Source organism: Bradysia coprophila (assembly GCF_014529535.1).
Source record: "Bradysia coprophila strain Holo2 chromosome X unlocalized genomic scaffold, BU_Bcop_v1 contig_117, whole genome shotgun sequence".
Taxonomy (NCBI): domain Eukaryota; kingdom Metazoa; phylum Arthropoda; class Insecta; order Diptera; family Sciaridae; genus Bradysia; species Bradysia coprophila.
The window spans coordinates 630,377-652,689 of record NW_023503292.1 but is presented as its reverse complement, the minus strand read 5'-3'; the positions used below and the strand labels follow the sequence as shown (position 1 = coordinate 652,689).

The 22,313-nt window shown below is 33.7% G+C and overlaps 1 protein-coding gene across 6 annotated transcripts in view; it reads right to left on the bottom strand.

Annotated features, from left to right (window-relative positions):
- Positions 1-3,576: 3,576 nt before the first annotated feature.
- LOC119067075 (mushroom body large-type Kenyon cell-specific protein 1) overlaps positions 3,577-22,313 on the bottom strand; it is a 59,816-nt gene continuing 41,079 nt past the window's right edge. For 3 of the 6 annotated variants that reach the window (XM_037169814.1, XM_037169816.1, XM_037169815.1), the window contains 6 exons: positions 18,898-19,008; positions 18,672-18,829; positions 18,376-18,587; positions 18,106-18,304; positions 17,835-18,024; positions 3,577-6,473 (listed from right to left, as the gene is read on the bottom strand). In XM_037169814.1, the coding sequence (XP_037025709.1) occupies positions 4,226-6,473; positions 17,835-18,024; positions 18,106-18,304; positions 18,376-18,587; positions 18,672-18,829; positions 18,898-18,968 (3,078 nt within the window). In that variant the 5' untranslated portion in view covers positions 18,969-19,008 and the 3' untranslated portion in view covers positions 3,577-4,225. The remainder of the gene's footprint in view (positions 6,474-17,834; positions 18,025-18,105; positions 18,305-18,375; positions 18,588-18,671; positions 18,830-18,897; positions 19,009-22,313) is intronic. The other 3 variants (XM_037169811.1, XM_037169813.1, XM_037169812.1) reach the window with 1 other exon arrangement.

Below are 22,313 nucleotides of genomic sequence, written 5' to 3'. Positions count from 1 at the left end.
CTTCTTCTTATTTCTTTTTTTTTTAATAATAAAAAAAATAATCAAAAGTAAAACCTTTCAGTATCATACAGACGTTTAATTTGTTTTTATAATATATTTTTTTATTTTTTTGTTTTCTTGTTTTGTTTATAATTTTCACTAAGATAATTTTTGAGAAAATATACATCAAAATTTTGGATTATTAATCACAGATAGTGTATAATATATAATTTTTAGGGCTTGTTGAACAAATAAAAATTGTTCAACAAGTAAATATATAATGTTACTTTTTTTTGTTTTTATTCATTCATTCCATTAATTAATATACATATTCATGTATTAACTTGATATAAATATGAATATGATATACATTAACAATATCAGTTATGTCAACTATTGTGTTGTTGTTGTTTTTTGTTTTTTGCATGTTGTTGTTGCTGTGTTCGATGGGTGTGATCCAGTAGATATTAATCTTTTCCCTGAAACCACACCACACCAGAGATGGATTAAAAACTAAATATAGTGGAATGTTTCAGAAAATATTTTGTGTGTTTTAAGTTTACTGTTGATTTTTTCTCTCGTTTTTTTTGCATGTTGTTATAACTGGAATATGTGTCGTTTTTGCACACCAAAAAAATAAATACAAATTTTTAGCCTTGTCTAAATTTTGATATGGAATAGTAGTTTGAAGTATTATGACCCTACAAACCGATTTTAACAAATACATTTTCAATTGCTATATTGAGGTTAGGTTAAATTATGTAAGTTGGTCAAAAGTTTCTCTTTTATATAAATTTTGCTTGTATGAATATGTGATGTATCTTTGTACATTAGACAATTTGGAAATAAATACTTCTTTAAAAATAATGTCGATCACTGCCAGATAAACTCGTACTTCAACTTAAAATTCTGATACCGAATTGCATCTGGATATGGATCTGGAATGTCTGAAACGAATATCAACTTTTTGATTTGCTTATGAAACAATTGAAACGATATGCTGTCGCTTAAAAATTCTATCGGAATATGGTTGAAAACACTTAAATCTCATTTAGCAAAAGTGGACATTTCGACTAAGTTTCAAAGGAATCAGTGCAAAAAAGAGACTTAAAAGGAATTGATGATAGAAATCGGGGAGACAAAGGATAGTAAAAATCGGTTGAGTGTATCGTGAGCGACGACCGTCGTACTGAATGTGAAAATTAAGTAACTGGAATTCGAAATGTCACAGAAATGCCTCAAATGCAATAAACATTAAGCAAGTCTGCAGTGCTCAGGTAAACACAGTATCTGAATTGTTGTGGAGAGCTTTCGATAAATTTGAGCAGCTTGTTGATGCCTTTGAAAAAGTTGAATACTTCAGCTCAAAGCTTTTGAAAGCTTTTTCAAACAAACACTCAAATGCGGTATGATGTTTTGGCTTAACACGGCCGAATTTTTGTGGAACGTAGTACAATCAGAAAGTTTAACGAAACGCTATGAGAACTTATTAATCATCAGATTCAACAAATTACTATCTGGTATTTCGGTACACAAGGAAACAATAATTACGGCTGACTATAGTAACATGCACGATGACATAAACATTGTTCGTTGTCCCCATTTTATTTAGATTGCGAGTAATGTTGTCTCAGATCTGGATATTTTTTGTCATTGTCATTAATATAATCGAAAAACGATGTGACGATCGTTTATTTTTCATTGACCCAGGCAAAGTAGCACAAAAGTAATGAAATTGTACAGTTGGTGACAATTGAAGGTGGTGTGTGTTCTTTTAAATGAAATCAGAATAAAGACAATTTTCCAATGGAAATAATAAAAATTTGCCCGAGGAATGTCTGCCGTTTTTATTCTAGCGATATGAACGAATATTTTTGCTATAGCCTTTATGTGACTGTATTTCTAGAACACCTTCTAGAAAGACTACAATTCTTTAAAAACGGTTGAAAATCGCCAAAGTTAAAGAACACAGCAAGGGCTTTGGTATATAATTTGACAGTATAAGCAAAATCAGCAAAATCACCAGCTTCAAAAATTTTCTTTCATAAAGAATGAAGAAAAAAAAACAACTAAGGCGGAAATACATGAGACATTTTAAGTCGTCGGTCAGTAATTTTCCAGCATAGCGGATAATAAATCGTATTGAGATTCATACGTTTTAGAAATGGCATTACAGGGACCAAACAAACGAATATCTCGGGGTTGGGCTGTGCTAGTCGTATGCTCTTCTTTGTTTTGAACCCATGCTAATCATTAGTTCACCGTCAGCGCGAGCTCTCGAAACTGCTGGCTAACATTAGAATTTTTAGTTCTCGACGTCTTATGGAAAAATGTTGAAAGGAGTTGCAAGTAACCACGTGAGAAGTAACTTTGGCTCTAAATATCGAAATTTTCAACAAAAAAAAGTAGGCAACGACTAGCGTAGCCCGACCGCAGAATATATTGTGTCCTTATGGTTGTATGAGTTGCCAAGAAATTTTCTTTGTAAAGAATTTTCTCGGTGTAACCGTTGAATGGTTGTGAATTGAAAGTAAATAATTTTGACTTTTGTAGCAAACTTAAACTAATCTTTGTTTGGTCTTGTAACCTAAGAAACGTTCAAATGCGTATATATGTGCAAAACCGGTCTTTGTGTTATCTCACCAAGCACTGGCCACGAGTTATAAAATAGTAAGGACCTGAAATTTAGAGTTATGTATGTGCAAAATGGTATGGTGTTCTTAGCCAGTGCCATTGTCACCATGTCCTGACGAAAAATGATATTTTCGAACTGTCTAATATTGAGAAATATTTCACTAAATTTCACCAAATGTCTTGAAATGAATCCAAAACATCGTATGACATCCCTTATTTTCCCTCAGGTAGAAACCGGCGTTCGAATATTTTTTTTTTCTTTCTGTATCAAATTGTTTCGTGAGCGATGCATTGATTTTATCGAATATATATATACAAACGGAATGGTGTGGTTTATAATTATGAAAATATCTGGAATATAGTTTATAACGCTAAGGTAACAATATAGCAATTGTAAATACTTTGTTGAAACATTTTTTTTGGACGATTTTTAAATTTAAATTTTTTTAGTATTTTGATGGGTGTTATTTTAAATTTCTTTTCTTTTTGATACACTTAGTAGATATTTTTGTTTTAAATATAAATTGAGGTATACGCGACGTAAAGACACACACATATATTTATTTTTTTTTCTTTTTTAAATGATTACATAAGGATAAATTACGAATAATGGAAACATTTAAGACTTAATTGTAACTTTTAACATCGAATGTGAATTTTTTGATTTTTTTCTTCCATTTAGGTATGTAAACGTCAAACATATAAATGTGTATATGGAATGCATTAAGTTACTTTTTTATTTATTTTTTTTTTATAAATTTTGAACACCGAAAAGTTTTTTTTAGTATAGTTTTTAAATGCTTTTGTACAAAATGTTAATCTTTCTTTTTAAATTTTTTAGTTTTTTTAATGGTATTTTTTTGTCCTAAAAAAGAAGATCATAGCCAGACGTATTTTTTATATGTAATATTTTTTAATGATTTTTTTTGTTAATATTTTTTAATGATTTTTCTCGTTTTTTTTAATATTTAAATTTTGATAAACTATGGTTTAGTCACATTTCGGGAAAATGTTTCATTATTCTGTGAAGACGATTTCCCACACCAAAAATTTTTTTTGTTTTTTTAAGGGCTGATTAGGGCGGTCGATCAAATTTGAAATAAATTTTATCTTTTTCTTCAAAATATATCGTAGAATGGTGTAAATATCTTAAAAAACAGTATCCAGTATATTGTAGTTTTTCTTCTATGTTGTTGTTGTTGATGTTAGATGTTGATTGATGATATTGTTGTATATTTAATGGAGTTGTTGTATATAGAATTTGTTGTAGAAATATCCTCTTTTGTACAGGAGCCTATTTGTCGATTGTCAAAACAAAAAAAAATGATAACGAGGTCATAAATTTTGTTCTTGTTTCATTTAACTTTTTCACGACACTTTAATTTGTGTTTATTCTTCTTCTTTTAATTTTAAACTACGTATACGAAAATATACCTTTGCCATAGGTGTTGTTGCATGTTTTTGTTTTTATGTTTGTTATTTAGTAGTTCTTTCAGTTCGTAATTTTTTAATTTTTTAAATTTCTTAATTTTTTTGTAATATTTTGCTGATATTTTTTTAAAAAATATTTGTTGTTGCATTAAGAACCAGAACACATTGATCATTGATTTATTCATGAACTGTCGTCCTTTTCAGAATGTTGTGTCACTTTGTTTATGGGTGAATTTCCGTTTAAATTTTCTACCGAACTTTTCAGACACTTTTCGTCCGATCCTTGCTTCAAAATTTCCCGATATTTCATCAGTGTTTCGACCGATTCTTTTGGTATTTCGTAATCGCATGAATCCTTATCGGTTTCGCCGGATGACGGACTAGCTCGTTCGCGTTTTATTTCCGACTGAGCAAAATTTATTGGGCTACCCGGTCGTTTGCTCGAACCTTCATCGGAATGTCGATTATTTTTCACTAATTGATCTAACAGTGTGCCGTGTGAAGTATCACCAGTTTTGCGATCTAAACTATGTCGTATGATGCCGTCGAGAAACGAACCGTTTGTACTTGCACCGTCGTAAAGACTTTCGGCAAGTTCTCGGGCTGATTTTGATTGGTTGCTGATGGTGGTTGACTTTGCCATTGAGCTACTTACGCCACTTTGTCGGGCGTCATCTTGAAATCTATGCATCATTTGTGAGGCAAAATAACTTTCAGCATTTGCAGGAAATGCGGATGTTGATCCAGTGGCCGGAGATCGTGTGAAATCTAATGGTAATCCAGAATATCCAGGCGGGTGTGGCCAAAACAAATGTGGACCATATTGGAGTTGTGCTGGATCAAACATTCCCATTTTGAGACCGTTTGGAGGTGTGGCTGGATAGGAAGATGATTTAGTCGACTTTGTTGACAGCGGTTTACTTTTGTCCATAGCTCTCATACCTGATGAGGAAGATGCCGTTATGTCATCGGATTTTATTGTTAGCGACGAATTGGTCCCACAACCATCTAATGGTTGGGGTTTCGGCTCTCGTTTTCTAGGACGCATTAAGTGCCTTTCCTTCACTTTATACTCTAATGTAGAATGTGGTACACCATAATAACTTCCAGCTCTGTGCACAGACATTTCACCGCGCTGAACTGCTTTGACAGCTTCAACCAAACTATCTCTGTCATAATTTCGATATTTACCACGCTTTGGACGGGTTCCTTTGCCACCAATACCGACCGATTGCATATTGGCATTAGAATTCATCGATCCCATCATGTTGGGACTGGTCGCGAATCGCGATATATCCGTGCCACCTAAATTTTTAATAACCGATATGCTGGGACCTTTGTACGGCTCAATGTGATCCATAGAAGGCTTACTCACAAGATCGGGACTTTGTTGATTGAATGTTCGCGTTATGCTTTTCGCAATAACGTCTCGCAGCGACAGTTGACTTTTACCGGCAACATTGATTGGAGGTGATTGTGAGTCGTTGGCAGACCGTAGTATTGATGGCGACATGTCCGAATTGTGACTGAGTGGACTACGTGATGGTATTGGTGGTGTTGTTTGTGAGGCTGTGTCACTGTTATTGTCACCATTCTTTCCAGACGACGATCCTACTAATGGCTTGAAGGACGGAATTTTAAGTATCACAGCAGCATCCTCACCGGGATCATTAGATGATGTTGTTTCTGGCGTTTCTCGTTTGACTGCTCGATTTTGCATTTGCTGATGATGTAGCAATGAAAAATTGTGCATTATATTTCGAACATCTGGATTAATTGGATTTCCATTGTTCACCGCATCGATGTTCGTTCCTAGTGAGTTTTTCATTTGTTCTTTCATCAATTCCTGCTGCTGTATCAATAGGTTTCGAAAGAGTTCTTGAAATGCAGGATCGTCATACTTTTGCTGCATAAAACCACCGAGAATAAGGTTTTGTAATACAACGGGGTCCAGCCATGGATTGTTTATTATTGGCGGTGTTTGTGGTGTCTGTGGTGTTGACGTAGTGGGAGGTTTGGATGGTTCTTTTGCGACATCTTGTTTCAGTGAACTGTTATCGAATGGATTCGGAAAGTTCGACATTCCCGACGTGGACGATCGAGATGATAATCTCAGTACGTTCGCCTGACCCATACAATTACTTATCGCTTTTTCTATGTCTTTGTCGTCTTCATTTCCCGAAAGTTCATTGTCATCATTGTCATTGTCCAAATCTAACACAGTCGCTGGTGGCAATAATGTTGCCTCCCGTTTCTGTTCCATTGCAAGTTTATACACTTTATTTCGTAATGTTGATCGGGGTATGCCATATTGAACAGCTGCCCGTCTCGTTCCTAGTTTACCACTCAAAATATCCTGAAGGGCACTTTGAAGCTCCTCTTCCGTATACGTTCGTCTTCCTGGTACAGTTGACATGCGTGGTTTGGCTCTGGAATACAAGAGAAAAAAGATGTTACAACAAATTCTAACGAATTTTGTTTTGAAGCACGACCAATAATACAAAAAGTCTTCACAGTACAAAGTAAAAGGCACACAAACAACCGATTGTTTGGCACAATTCAATTTAATTTAAAATTATATGCAGGTTGACTTGAACTGTGAAGAAAATGATACGATGCAGCTGCGATATTTTAGTACTCGTTTTTAGCCCTGTACGAAGTACAAAGGGCCTTATAGGATTACGATGGATGTCTAATTGTTGGAATTCGAAACAGACGGTAAGGGCAAAGTGTTCGATAACGAATCCGCAATAAAAAAATTTGTCTGTCTGTCTGTTCTTCTGTCCGTCACGTCGATATCTTGAGTAAATCAAATCCGATTTCAATTTTTTTTTCCCTGAAAGGTAATTGAAATAGTGAGGCTAAGTTCGAAGATGGGCATTTTCGAGTCGGCCCCTCGTGAGTTAGGGCCGTCTAAGTGTTGTAAGGTCTTTTGGAGATATCTACGGCAACATAAACGATGGAAATGTAAATGAAACGGCAAACGATAGGTATTGTCGATACCATTTCAGAAAAAAAAAGTTTTTTCTAAATCGGTTGAATGGACCGTGAGTTAGGGCCCAAGAAGTGAAAGGCTACTCGGCCCTAAGTGTTTTTTGCATATAACTCGAGTAAACTTTGCTAATTTTTGTTTTATTTGTACCGAATAGAATGTTGTTGACAAATTTGTATATTTAGGTTCTTGGACTGAGGCCGCTTATAGGTCCTTTGTATATTTATACTCAATAAATTAAAATTTTAGGACAATTTGAAATTTATGTTACATTTGAAAGGGCAATTTCTAAGATGTACAGATTTCATGCAAAAGGCTTACGGGCAAAGTATGGGGACAGACGCACTAGGGTCACGTACGCAATAGATATACGGGTTGGTACGGGGCTCAGTCGCAGCAAATGCTCTGCAAATGTTTTAATTAAAAAAAAAAATTTCTCATCATGATCGTCGAAAAAAGAGAACGATTGAAATATGAGTGGTGCGAATCTCGAAAAAAAATGTTTATATTGAAAGGATCTGGCCATTTTTGATTGAAGTATAAATATAAATACTAAAAATAATGTTTGATCGTCATCGTTACTTATATGTTGGTTAACATAGAAGAATGCCAAAATGTAATTATTTTGATTAGGAAGACAAGATTCGAGCAGTTTGTCACTGAGTTGAGCAAATATTATTTCTGCAACTGCGATGCGAAAACTGAACTTTTTAATACGTGATTTGGGTGGCGATCGAAAGGTCTTTTTTTCTATGATTTTCTATGTTTTACTTTTCGTCACTAGTGGTGAAATGGATTTAATTTTCACCACTCCTTCTGCATATCTGAACCATTAACCGTTAATAAAAATTCTGCCCTGCCCTGAATTTCGAACCAGCGACACCAAAACCCAATGCTTATCGAGCAACTCCTCTAACCACCTCTCGCTTCGCTCGTTTGATAACATCACATCTAGTGACAAAAACTATCACTTTTCGCAACTAGTTGCATAAATAACAATTCCGACGCATCGATAATAATGACGAATTTTTGCAAAATTTAAAATCATCATTCCAGCACCATATCATTAATAACTTTTTTGATAAAAGACCTTGTGCTCGGTTTATTGAGCTGATAATAATGGTTCGTTCTAAATAAATTAGACGAATATTTCGTAACCTAAGACTCATTTCGATATCAGTTCCTTGCATTCAAACCGTATAGACATTCCATTGTGTACGCGGTGTCGAAATGCGACACATTTATATTTAACGAAATATACTAACATCCATCAACGATAAAAATAATAATAAAAAAAAATCGTCTACCTTTTTTCCCCCATATAGTCTGTGATGCTTCAGCTAAAGGTACACATATATATGTAGGGAAAAAATGTTTATATATCCGAAAACGTTGTTACTAAATCGGCGAATTGTTTCAAAAATTGTGTACGAGGTATATCTATGTATTAACATAGTATATAGGAACAAACAAAATAAGAAAAATTACGAGACGATTTTTTTTTAGACATTTGCAGATGCCAATAAACTCGCAATCTGAAAAAAAAACTGGTGTGGTGTGTTATAAACAATTTTTTTTGTCGAGTTATTTTCTGTTATCAATTCCGAAAATATTTATTTACGTTTTGAGTCATTGAACTGGGTTAGAGTTTTATTGACATTAAAAATTTTGTTTGAATCATAACCCTTCCTGAACGAAATTCGTAAGAGTCTCACAGTTTCAGCGATTAAAATTTACGCGTGATTATGTAACTAATTTTGGTTGAATCGAGTACTTTTTGTAAGAAAACTCAGTGGATCTTCATGTTATTAAACTATCTTACTGCTGAAACTTTCTCTCGAATCACCAATGGGGGATGGAAGTCTTCACAATTTTTTTTTTATTCGACCTAAAACATGATTCTAAACAAAAAAATTGTTCTACGGTATGCCCTCAGAATGGAACCGAATTTTTATAAACTTCGAAACGTACAGGCGTTCATAGACAGATAGAAATATGGACCGAGATTTAAATCTTTCATATATTAAAGAGTACAGTACGCGCCGGAATCTTTTTTGGAGTTAATATTTAATCCGTTCGGAATTACTTTCATTTCGAACTGTTAACAGTTATTGACCTAACGCGTGCTAAAATGCATTTTTAGAGAATGAGAGTTTCTCATAAGCATAAGTTACGAACAACATTTTTCCTAAACGTCGTGGGAGATAAGCGACGAAGTCCCTAGTTAGGAAAATTATTTTTGATGTGTCGACACGAAATACGTGTGGAAAAGCATGTAAAATGAAAAATGTTTGAATGTTATGTAGAAAATGTTTCGTGTACCTGACGAGATTTGAACCCGGGACCTATAGCACACCAGCTAGGAATCTTCACGCTGAGCTATTGCTTTCTTAATTCATTTGGAGTTTATTTCGAACTGTTTAAAAAAATGTCCCTGCAATTAAAATACGTTCTTTAATCCCTAATTGTCACTAGCAAACCGAAAAGTAATCCTAGGCGGACCTGAAATTTTAATTCCAAATTTTCATAAATGTAAGAAAACTACCAGAAAATGTCTGTGGAAGATGTTTGCTTTAAGAAATGTTGTGATCAGAAATGGTGATACCAATGCTACAGACTTCTTCACACATACTTGAATTTATCGAGACTGCAAACGGCCTCAGGCACATTTGAGTTGGCTTCAATTACCCATTAGTAGTGAATAATGATCATTCGAATAAATTCATGTTTACTGAACGTGTCCGAGATCTAGTGGCATGTCTTTAATACAAACAACACAGGTACATTACCAATATTTGCTTGACTCTGTCGACGTTCTTTTTTCTTTTTTTTTAATTTTCGGTAGAGATTCCCATAAAAATTCATAAACCTTGGTTTTTTATGCACTTCCATTTTGAGTAACGCCTTTGCGGATTCTCAAATATCATATTGCTTTTTTGTCCTTAAGAAAAAAAAAATTCCCTTATCATGCCCTTGAGACATTCCGCTAATTCTTTATCCAAGTCTTACGACTTCAATAATAAACCATCAAGTACTTAACGCTCAGTAAAATACATATATATCTATCTACCGTAGTGTTTTTGATAAACTTTTGTTGATTATATTAAACCAATTACAGTGACTGATAACTTTCCATCGATATTTATCGCATTAAATGTTATATTGAGTGAAACACACTGAATTGAAGGAAAAAGAAGAAGAAGAAGAGGAGGAGGAGAAGGAAAACGGTGATATAGGTAAAAATCGACCACAAAAATCAGATAATTTTCAATCTGAAAAGTGCATATTATGAAGATATTTATAGAGCAATCCAATAACAAAGTATTAAAAAAGACTTAAGGTTCATTTCAGTCATCATAACATTAATCCCAGCTAAGGAAAGAAAAAAAAATTCTGAAAAATACTGTGTGCCCTTGAGACGAGACGAGACGAAGATTTTGTGTGTGTACAAAAATTTAATCTGAAATTAGCCTTCAAAGTTCAAACTTATTTCTTTATAATTGAAAGGTACTCTCAGTACAACTACCTTACTTGTATTTTTCTTTTTTTCGCTTTGTTTTGTTTATAATGTGGTGTTACACGCAGTACCTATATTATACATATAGAATAAACGAAATTCGTCTGTCTACATTATTTAATGAAAGTCGAACAGTGTACATTATGGTTTATGACAAATTTAAATGCAATTGCCTACAAAAATCAACGTCCTCCAATCATTCCAACAAAATATATTTATTCGCAATTTATCTAATAGCAAAATCAATATAAATGACCCCAATTAGAATTCTTTTTTTTTAATAAAATTCATTTTTATAAAAGTGTCTGGTTCAATATTTACACAATGCAATTTCGAAATAATATTTTTTTATCATTTCTCTACACAAAAAAAACTATTTGCCAACATGTTTTTCAAAATAAATGTTTGCAGTCTTTAAATTGCTGTTGTAAAAACGAGTATATTTTTTCAAGTTTTTTTTTTGTTTTATCTAAAAGGTTATAACGCAACAGCAGATTAGGGATGGTCTCCATCAGTGTTTGTACACTTCGTTCATTAATTACAACGACCAGATAGGCGGATAGATGGGTAGATATAGATTGTGTATATGTATATACATATAACACACAAAATATTCGACATATGGCAGGATTATGATGCATTTTGAATGAATAGAATTTATTTGTGGCATTGCAACTATAGATATTTCAAATTTTACAATTGTGACTTATGCACTTAATCAATGTTTAAAGAGTCATTGAAATTATTTGATTAATTTCGAGTTGGTGTATATTGCAATCGTAGACGACTGCTAATATATTTATACACACACGCACGTAATGTATCATTGCACTCGAATATTGTAAAATGTTCATTTTGCTTACGAAAATTGAATTTTTTAGATTTTTTAATATTATTTAGGACAAGTACTTCGATTCTTCGGCGATTTCGTTTTTTTTTAGTTCAATGGGCAAAATACAAATTATTAAGGATAAACAAAAATCCCAGTTTGAAAAGCACAAGTTTCTTTCCTAAATGTTGTCCCAAGGGTTTATGGTTCTGATCCTCCATCAAGAAGGACTATTTCACGCATTTCGACACAGGACGTGGATTCTCGTGAGTTGAAGAATTCTCAACTTGACAGTTGTCACCTTAAAAGTCACGAATCGTATAGACCACTCTTCAGGTGACAACTGTCAGGTTACGAATTCATAAATTCCCTACAATTTCTATAAAAATCAATTTTACAAAAAGTGGTTCTAGGGAAGTATTTTTTTGTAAATTTTAAATGATTTTTATTTTTTTAATGCCTTGAAACAGAGTAAAATCAAAAATATGCGGACGCCACTTCGCATTTATTTGTAGGCGGCCTTTTCGAAGTTTAGACTTACTTATTTTATAAATATCGATGCATTTTCGAGACATAACGTAGAACAATTTTTTGCTTACAATAAAGTTTTACGTCGATATTTTTAGCTTATCTGAATGGCCAAACTTCATTCTCGTTTTAAAATTGTAGCGTCAGGTATTTGTCAAGCTATACAATTCGTGAATCTCTCTCTCTCTCTCTCTCTCTCTCTCTGAGAACTCATTTATTTTTCATTAAAACAACGGACCAACAAAAAACTCCTGTCATTTCTTTTGAATAATGTTTTTTAAAAAAATCCATCGTTACTTTTTCGTGCATTCGAATGATCGATTTTTTTTTTAAATAAATACATAGTTTCATTTCTCCTGAATATTTTGTCCGTTAAATGCAGCGTTACATTTAAAAAAAAACAACCAGTCGGTACTAACGTAGCATTTCGCCGTAATTACATTGAAGGGAAAACTAACGTGAAGTGGTTATTTAAATGAAAAAATGTAAAAACAAAATTCACAATTAAGTGTTGCATTTTTCCTCTTAGCTTACCTTCGAATAAAAAAAGTTAAATTGAATTTTAGATTTTTTTCCCCATTGCAATTATAGATTCAACATTTCCGCATATTTGAAAACTGCTGTGAAAACTCTTCGAATTTATTTTAAAAAATAACGAAGTTTTTCCAGGTCCCAATTAGTTTTAATGAGAATAGCCACTTTACCACATAATATAGTAAGACGAATATGCGAATGTCGAGAGTGGAGAGCTCTTCATAAATTTTGTCTGAGTATGAGGCAAAATAAACGTAAACTCATAACGGGTCGGATTGCATTTATATTGTGATAATAAAAACAAATTTTTGGAACTGATTTAGAAGTTGAATCGCAAAAACGAAATGAATGTTGCCAAGTTAGTACCTTAAGCCCCTTGAATAGTTTTCGTATTTGATCTACAATTCAACAAACTATGTAGACACATTGCACTTCGTATCTATAGAAGAATCAAAAGGTTGCGTCGGTATGTGGCTTATGAAGGTTTGAAAAACGTTCACAGGTTCGTCTATTTATTTGCAGACCCCTTGCTGAATTTCATTTAGTGTTGCTTTCACCACGACTGGCCACGAGCTAGGAAGTTTGGTGAAAAGTTAAAATTACACCAAAACAGTTGTCTTATCATCTACAGACTGTAGACTACAGTTAATCAATCCGGTTGATTTATTTTAAGGTCGTGTTAAGTTCTTTTGTTCTTTCATTAGTATTTCCCGATCATAGTACATGATACAGATGAGAAGAACGAGAATTTTCGAAAACTGAGCCGACCCGAACCTAGTCCGAATTAGATTTTTAAGCGAACTCAAATACCAGACGAACCTGAAACCCGACCCGAATTACATTTTTTAATCCTGAGGAAAAACAATTTTCGTAACAGTTTTCCTGCTTCATATGCGACTGAACAAAAACAATTAATTGAGAACCTGACCCGAACCCAGCTCGAATTAAATTTTTTGAAATGCAATAACCCAAAGCCCGATAGAGCTTAATCGAATACGGGTTTGAGCCCGATGTAAACTCGTTCAAAAAAAACATTTTCCACCAACTTTTTGGAAGTTAGGTACAAAACTAGCTAGTGATAACCTTCATTCAGTGATGTCACCAAAAAGAGTAGCCATTTTCACGCAATTATTATTAAATGCTAAATGCATGCAACGTGTTGTCACACGCAAAGTTTTGAATCCATATCCATATCCTTCACTGGTGTGTGACATAATTGCATATCAAGTAAATGTATGTACTGTACATACGATGCAGTTTGCCACAATCATATGCTATTTAAATGCACACCATCTAGATATATGCATGCATCCTAGTACAATGTTGAAGCATTATTTTAGTTTGAGGACATATAGTTACTTGACTAACAAAAATCCATCCATACTGTTAAAAGTCATAAAAATTTTTTTCCTACAAGTTCGATTTTGAATGCACCATGACGACGTAAATCAATAAACAAAAGTAAAAATGTCTTCCTCACAATGGCACAAATTGTTTCATGATCGACTTCAACTGGTGGTTCGGATTGTGTGTACTCGGTTTTATTATATACACACACGGCCACACAAATTAGCATGAATGAACGAATGAATTTCATAAATTGATTGAATCGGTTGCATTATTTTAGTATAATTTGCACTTAATTTGGGATGTTTGTGTGATAATTTTTGTCTGACCATTTAATTTTGAAAAATATTTTTGGTGTTTGGGACTTTAGTTTTATCAACAAAAAAAAATGTTTTGACTGTACATATACTCCGCACAACTAACTGGATGAAAAATCTGATAAAAGTACAAAACCAAAAATAACACAAATAGGTTGTTGTCGGTTGGTATGAGATTAATTCATACAGATTAGTAAAATTGGTCTACAAAATCGTCATATGTGGTAAACGACCCCGACTGATTCAAACGATATAAATAGCAATTTAAGGTTCATAAATTTTGTGGGCATTGAATTCATTTGTGGCTATTTTGATATAAATCTTAACACGAAGTGAGCGAGAGAGCGATAGAGAGAGAGAGAGAGAGAACGGAGATGTACAATGTTTTTTTGAAAAAGCAGAAAAGCTTAAAATGCGTTTCGGCATTTTGATAAGTGAAAAATGTTCGCTGTTTCCCATCTGGCGAGATATTGTATTTGCATGAAACACATTATTTACACTGCCGAGACCGTAATTCATTTGGCGTATAATTGTTTTGTGTATGTACCAAATTTGAGAAAACAAAAAAATTATTTTTTTTCCTTATCTTAAATATGGTAATGGAAGTCTCATGGCCTCATCATAATATTTGCAGTTGCGTATGCAGGTCAACCGAATAAAAAGTGATGTCTACATATATACGAGTGCGCTCATAGTACTTCGTTCACATTATATGATTAATATTGATACTAAAACACTCATTTTTTTTGTTAAATAAAACACTTGTTCAAACCACACCAAATGAAAACAAAAAAATGCATTTTCGTCGAATATACTCGCTTGAAACATTTTCGTACAAATATACGTACGTATATTCAATGTAGATGTGTATATTTATGAACGATAATTTTACAAAGTAGGTCACAAAACAAAGCGATGCATTTATATGTATATATATATATATACGAATGTTATTTAGATTCTCTTTTTTTGTGTGTGCAGAAAATAAAGTACCAAAATGAGTAATTTTGTGAATGCTTGCTAACCGAGCGCCGTATATTATTTTTAGCCTTAAAATGTTTATCAATAAAATGGTGAAGTACACACACAGTACCGAGCTGTTTATATTTTTCTTTCATTTTTTTTTTCATATACATTTTCGTATGGCAGTGTTTGGCAATTCTTATCTTCAAAATATAATACTTGTCATAAATGTTTGTGCACTGTATGCATGTACAATAATCATATCTGAATTTATTATAAAGTCTGGCTAATTGAAAAGATGCCGAACCATCAATATAAACCATATGGCTAACTTCATCGGCGGTCGGCGGTTACAGTACCTTTTCAACTTTAAAGGACATCTTCCGAAGTATTAATGCTCTGTAAGGGCTAAGAGAGACCTTTTTTATGCATGCGAATAGAATATTGTAGAACTAGAACCAGAAAATTCTAGCGGACCATATATACTCTGAAAAATCACTTTCCAGACCATGGTCCGGAACATTTCATTTGGCGAAAAAACCAAAACTGAAAATTTTCGAGTAGCTGTGGATCATTCTCACCCACACCACAAAAAAGCTCTAAACTTATGTAGTCTTGTATCGATGAACTTTAAGACAAGTTCCTTTTTTTTGTCCTTTCTACTATGTGCAATCCATGATATCATTATAAAATTAAAACATTTTGAAAAAAGTAAAGACTTTAATTTTAGTATGTGACCAAAGTTCCTGATAGTCGATTTTGAGTGGAAATGGATATTTTTCTAGAAGTTGAAAAAGAAATAGTTGTCTGAAGGAGAAACTAAATATTCCACCTCACCCTTCCCCTCCACACCACTTCAAAGTGCAGAGGTGTCTTTGTCGAATTATTGACAGGGCGGTGTGAAACGCAGGTTCAAAGTTTTTTATGGTTAGTTAGATTTTCTGAATTTTCCAAATCGTATAAGAGTTTTCCGACTTTTCTTCAAATTGATGTTTTAAATTTAAGGTTAAAGTTAAATAATTTCTTAAATATGTTCCAAAGTAATTTTTTTTTGGTAATATTGTTTTCTATATCCTTTTTCTTTTTTTGTGGTGAACCTTCAGAGAATGGTCAAATGAACCGATACTCAAAAATTTTCTGAGTTTGCCTTTTCGCCACCTGAAGCTCTTTCGCACCATCGCCTGGTTTTTCGGAGTCGACCGCAAGCGTTTTTTGTGGAACGGATTAATTCGCACCACTGGAAATCGACGCAACATTCATCACTTTTTTGCTGGAAAGGGCCATATAGTAGTAGATGTATATATCTATACACCTACACGTCTGCAGGAAAAAAGAGCGAACAACAACACCGACAAAAAAAAGGTTTTTCGCATTGGTTTTGCAAAAATGCACCGAGAAATAGTAGAAAATGAAAAAGTATCTTCATCTAATTATCATCCCGACCGAATATCATAATTATTTTGTATTGAACTTATAATGAATTTGAAGAGAGAAAGATGGAAAAAAATTGTTTGTGATGAGCAGAGCATTCATTAATGAAACAAGGAAAAATATTTCTTTATTTCGTTTTTTGCTTTTGTATAAATTGTGACAGGGGATATTCATAACGAACGACCATCTTTTTAGGTCAGTATCATACACCCCGAAAGAATGTAATGCAAAATGAACAACATTCATTATCTGAAAGTAAATAAATAATAGTTTCGTCGACTGGTCTGTATAGAATGTTCGAGGCATATTACGGTTCAGTTTTACGGTGACACATTATTGCTATATTTCTTCATTTCAAATTTTCGAAGCTCAAAGCAAAAGTGAGCGAAACAAAACTTAAAAGTTTGGCGTGGTACCTGCAACTTTAACCGAGTCGAAAATGGCTACACATTCAATTAAGAGAGTTGTTTTCTTTGTCTCACATATACTATTCCTTCTGTTTATAGTAAAATATAAATTTTTTTGTGTCTCGTGCACGAAAGATTGGAATTGCTTTTTGAAGTTTACCGATTTTTTTTAATTTAAAATAAACTTTGGTCCATAAATTAAAAGTTGCTTGAAGAAGAACAATTGCACATGACGCTTTAACAATAGCGGTGGTTGGAAATTTGATTTTAAAAAGTAAGATGAGTGTTAAGGTTCGATTTCCACTGATTGGTTAAAAAACGAGAGAGGCGAATTTTAACCAATAGAATCCTTCACGGTCATCATTTTTAAGTGGAAACCAGACTTACTAGACAAGAAAACCAGTAAGAATCGCAGCAAATTGTTGCGATTAATACCGATAATTTAAGCGGGTCGGCTGAAACTCTAAAATTGTTCAGCAAATTCTTTAAATTTGTTAAATGAAATGGAGAAACCAGAGCTCTCGCTAGTCCACGATTTTTCACATAATTATTATATTTCATTTATCGTTTTTGTAATTAACATTTACACTTAGATAACATTCATAAAAAACTTCCGCAATTCAGTGTTGTGAGAGACAGTAAAACTCGAAAAATACGCAATTTTTGTCAGTTAAACTTATACCACATATTTAGAATCGCAGAAGTTCTTTATGTCTTAGGGGGCCCTTAAAGAAGTATTATTTAAGTAAGGGCGCTCGAAAACGTTAAAGGCCATTTTTGAACTTAAACCCACAATTGCAAAAACTCTGTATAAGTCGAATTTCGTTTCGAGACACTAACAAAATCGGTTTCGATTGAAAGAAGTGGTGTCGGAGCACAAATCGGCAACAATGTAACATAAAAAAAAAGATCGAAAAAATCTTACCTGTACACCTGTTTCGAATCGTGTTGGTGAAACATGGGAGCATTAGAAGGCTTTGCACTAAGATCCAGTGGTTGCTCCGCTGTTGATTCAGTGGAACTTGATGATGGTTTCGCGTTTGGACTGCTAACTGATGCCACTGGTTCAGTTTGAGCCGATTGCATTTGTTGAACAAATTGATTGTATAAAAGGCCTGCACATTCGACGAAAGAGAAAAGAGAAAATATTGGAATGAAAAGGAATTCGGTTAAAAATTTCAAAATCTTCTCGTTACCAGGGTACATGGAAGGAAAGCCATTAAGTGATGCAATTGTAGCTAACTGGGCAGCCATAGATTCATAAGAAGTCATATTATGTTGTGACAACGAATTTCTCAATAATTCTGTAACGGATTTGGGTGGTGTGTTTAGAATGGGATCCTGAATTTCAGCATCAGAACAATCACTAGAGTCACTATCCGACTCAACTGATGTCTAGAAAGAAACAAGTGAATTTTTCGGCTGCCTTAACTCCACTCATATTATTTAAAAATAATAATAATTACTCTGTTAACGAGATCTGGTTCGGACTGCACCGAACCTGACTCGGTCACAAAATCCCCTCGTTCGTTCACGGTGACCAATTTACCGTCTACGCAGAAATAACACTTATTTTGTGGTTTCCAGTCAATTGATTGTGGTAATTTTTTGTCATCAGTTGACGCACTGCTGGAATTTTCTTTTACTTTTGTTTGCTCTTTGTCCAATTCTACAGAATCTTTAATTTAATCAAAATTTAGTATTTTTTTTACACGACCTTCCTAGCTTACGCTCGAAAATTTAACGAACTAAAATTACTTACTTAATGCTTCTTTCGTGATATCGCTTGGTTCCGTTTCTGTCACGTCTTCGTCTTTTATGTGTTTGTCGGACACTCTCTTTTTCTCCTGTTCTATGTCGACTTCGTCTAGTTCCTGTTGTATTGTTTGTTCCTTGTTGCAAATGTTTTCTGTTGGGAAACTTTTTTATTTTTGACTGATAACTACTGCTGCATTTTCAATAATTTTGTCTTGTGTGACCTCGTTTACCTGTATCTGTTGAATTTGCTTGAATAGAATTCGATTGTGAACGTGCAAGAACTTCTTGATATAGTTTCCATTTCCTGCGTCCCATCAATTCTTCGGCTACACGTTCAAATCCTGGAATTAAAGGAATTTAATGAGTTGAGCTGATTTTGTAAGTGGCAAATGCAATAGATCTAAGTATGTTACAGCGATAGGTATAAATGATTTCATCATGACATTATCAAGAATTCACAGATAGTGGACCAAAAAAAATTGAAGATAGATTGTCGTTTCAATGTTTTATTGTCTTTACATTTTTCAGAATTGACACCGCTCTAATAGGACGTGTTTTAAACGAATTTTTAGAGATCTTAAAAAAATGTACTTAAAAGTTCTTAAATTTTAGTAATTTTTTTAAACAATTTTCATGATTTTTTGAGAACTGTTAAGATACTGTGGAAAACAAACAAAAGCATTAATTTGCTTCAGCTGTTTTCCAGCTGATCCACTCGTACACACAAAACTGCTTAGCTGTACACAGAGTGTAATATAGCTACATGCATGCGCAATGATTCTCCACCGTCTTGATGGAAATAATCTTGTTCAATTCGATAACCGACGAATCGGCAAATAGCCAGTTTTGAGTAGAATACTTTTTAGAGTACCCATCCAACCATTTCGTGCGTATGTGACGAGCCAATTTGGTACCATTTCGGATGGAGTGTCTCTTTATATTACTTTGTATAAAAACTTAACGGCGTAACAGAATTTTTGTTTGGATGAGTCCACTGGAAAACAACTGAAGCAAAGTGATGCCTAAATTTCACTGCCTTCCTCTGTATTATATAGATCCAAAATATCGGTAGACACACAGAGATTGTAGCTCTTGGACATCTTAAATCATTTTTATTTATCTTGGTTAGGACGAAGAGGCTGACAAAATGGGGTGCAGTGGGTGTTACGTCACTATGACAAAATAAATTTTCTAAAAAAGAATCTGCATACTTTAGACACATGCTGTCGATAGAACAGTCTTTTCAACAAATGGTTGAAAGAGCCGTTCTTAATTAAAGTATTAGCTGGCACTGATATAAATGTAAAATATTTCCGCTCAATTGTCTGCAGTAATATTGCTTCTAAAAATATTACTATAAACGAAAACCGACTAAGGTAAAAAAGTTCAGAAAGTCATTTAACTCACTTACTACTACAAAGTGAACTAAATGAGTATATTCGTTTCAATAGATAATTTTCAACTGACCATAACCGTTAACAACCTATAAGAATGTACTTGGTGAATGCATAACATTCGGTTTGTTTGCTTGTTGATAAATTGAATTAGCAAAGTGTAAAGATATTGATCAACGATCATTACGAGTTGTAGCTACAAATCCCAAGTTTAAGATCAAATCAAACGAGGGTGTGTCATGTTGGAGCCCGTTTTCCATTTTGACATGAACGCGTATAAACGATAAACAGGTTTACTCGGCGTAATAACAACAAAATGTAACCAGGTTTGTTGCTGTCGAATGAATATATGCAAAACATTATTCTACATGTGCAGGTGCATACATAATATATGTATAATGAGCCAGTGAAACTGAGGAATTAGGAAGAATATGTTTTAAGCATATGATATAATTTCAATCTGTATATAGCGGCTGTGACCCCATTTGTCGAGACAAAAAATAATTAGTTTCTACTGTTGGTGTGATAAGAATTCGAGAATACTTTAAGGGCATACTATTTGTATACCCCTGAACATGAAATGTTGTCGAAGAAGGGCCTTGACCATAGTTGCCTTGCATCTGAAGCCAGACAAAAGTTGGTTCAATTCAAACGAAAAGAAAAGCAAATAAAAATACGTTTCTGCAACTGCGCTGCGAAAGGTGAACTTTTTCATGCGTGATCTGGGTGGCGATCGAATGGTCTTTTTTTCTATGGTTTTCTATGTTTTACTTTTCACCACTAGTTGTGAAATGGATTTTCATATATGCTTTTCGTCACCAGTGGTGAAATGGATCTACTCTTCACCACTCCTTCTGAATATCTGAACCATTAACCGTAAATTAAAATTGTGCCCTCACCAAATTTCGATCCACCGACACCAAAACCCAATGCTTATCGAGCAACACCTCTAACCATTCGGCTACTGAGATATATAATCGCAGTGAACCAATTTTTGAAGCGTACATTAATGCAGTCTACTTGATCGTTCATACCATATTTCGTTATTACAGTAGAATGTATGTTAAAGGTAGAGTTATGTTTTGCATTGCAAAAGTTCATTTTTCGCTGCTTGTTGCAGAAAACGTTGTATGCAACACGTTGCGAAAGTGGTAGTTTTTGTCAAACGATGTGGTTATCAATAACATCACATCTAGTGACAACTAGTTGCATAAATTACTATTTTATGTTTGATTTTGTGTTTGGTTTTTCGCTCCCTTCCTTTCCTGTATTGTACCGTCACCGTGTTTCCGTACGATTTTACAACATTTTTAGAACTATTTCTGATTCAAACTAATTCAAAATGTGTTTGAATTTATCGTATAGATTTTACACAAATCTAACAAATTTCAAATGTCTACGTTCAATTGTTCCAATCCAAGTGATTGCATTTCAATGCAATGTGTGAAGGGCCTATCTTAAGCGTTTATGTTTTGGTTTAATTTGGTTGTTCATTCGTTCACTTAAAATTCTGAAGTGCACTTACGGCGTGAATTTTGTGAAGAAGTTTGTCTTCGACTCGTATTTGACTGATACAAATATGAAATTAAAGTGTGGTGGTTTCATTGCGTTAACGAAATGTTTAAACGTTCTGTTCTAAGAACTGGTATACGACTTGACAGTCACTATTCCCGATTTCCCAATGCAAAGCTTTTAACATTCATTGCAAAATATATTACTTCGACATAACAGGGATAAAATGTTTAAAAAAACGAAATTTTGTGTTATATTTTGTTGATCCGAGACAAAGACGAGTTATGTAATAGATTTTACAAGCAGACGGTGTCGAAAGGCATGCGAAAGGCTAAAAGTAACAGAGCCCTACAGAGCTCTACAAGGTAAGTCACTTATCTAATTCTTAGAACTAGAACTTGAGTGATATATGGGCTAACAGAGAGCCCATTGAACGGACTACTGCCGAGCGGACAATCTTAGATTAGAAAATCGAGATTTTTTTGTCATTATTTTTCTTTGCAATTGAAAAAATAAAAATGGAAAAAGTTCGTCTACATTTGAATAAATAGTTCGTGTTCTACACATATATACACGTCCAGCAATATACGTTTCACCGTTGGGTCATTGCTGTGCAAAAACTTAGGAAAAGTATGTGAACTGTTTAGTCATTCAATTTAATGTGTATAGAGAGCTATATACGACTATTATTACAATTGTACATAGCATTTATACTACACCACGTTCAACGTCCATATGTC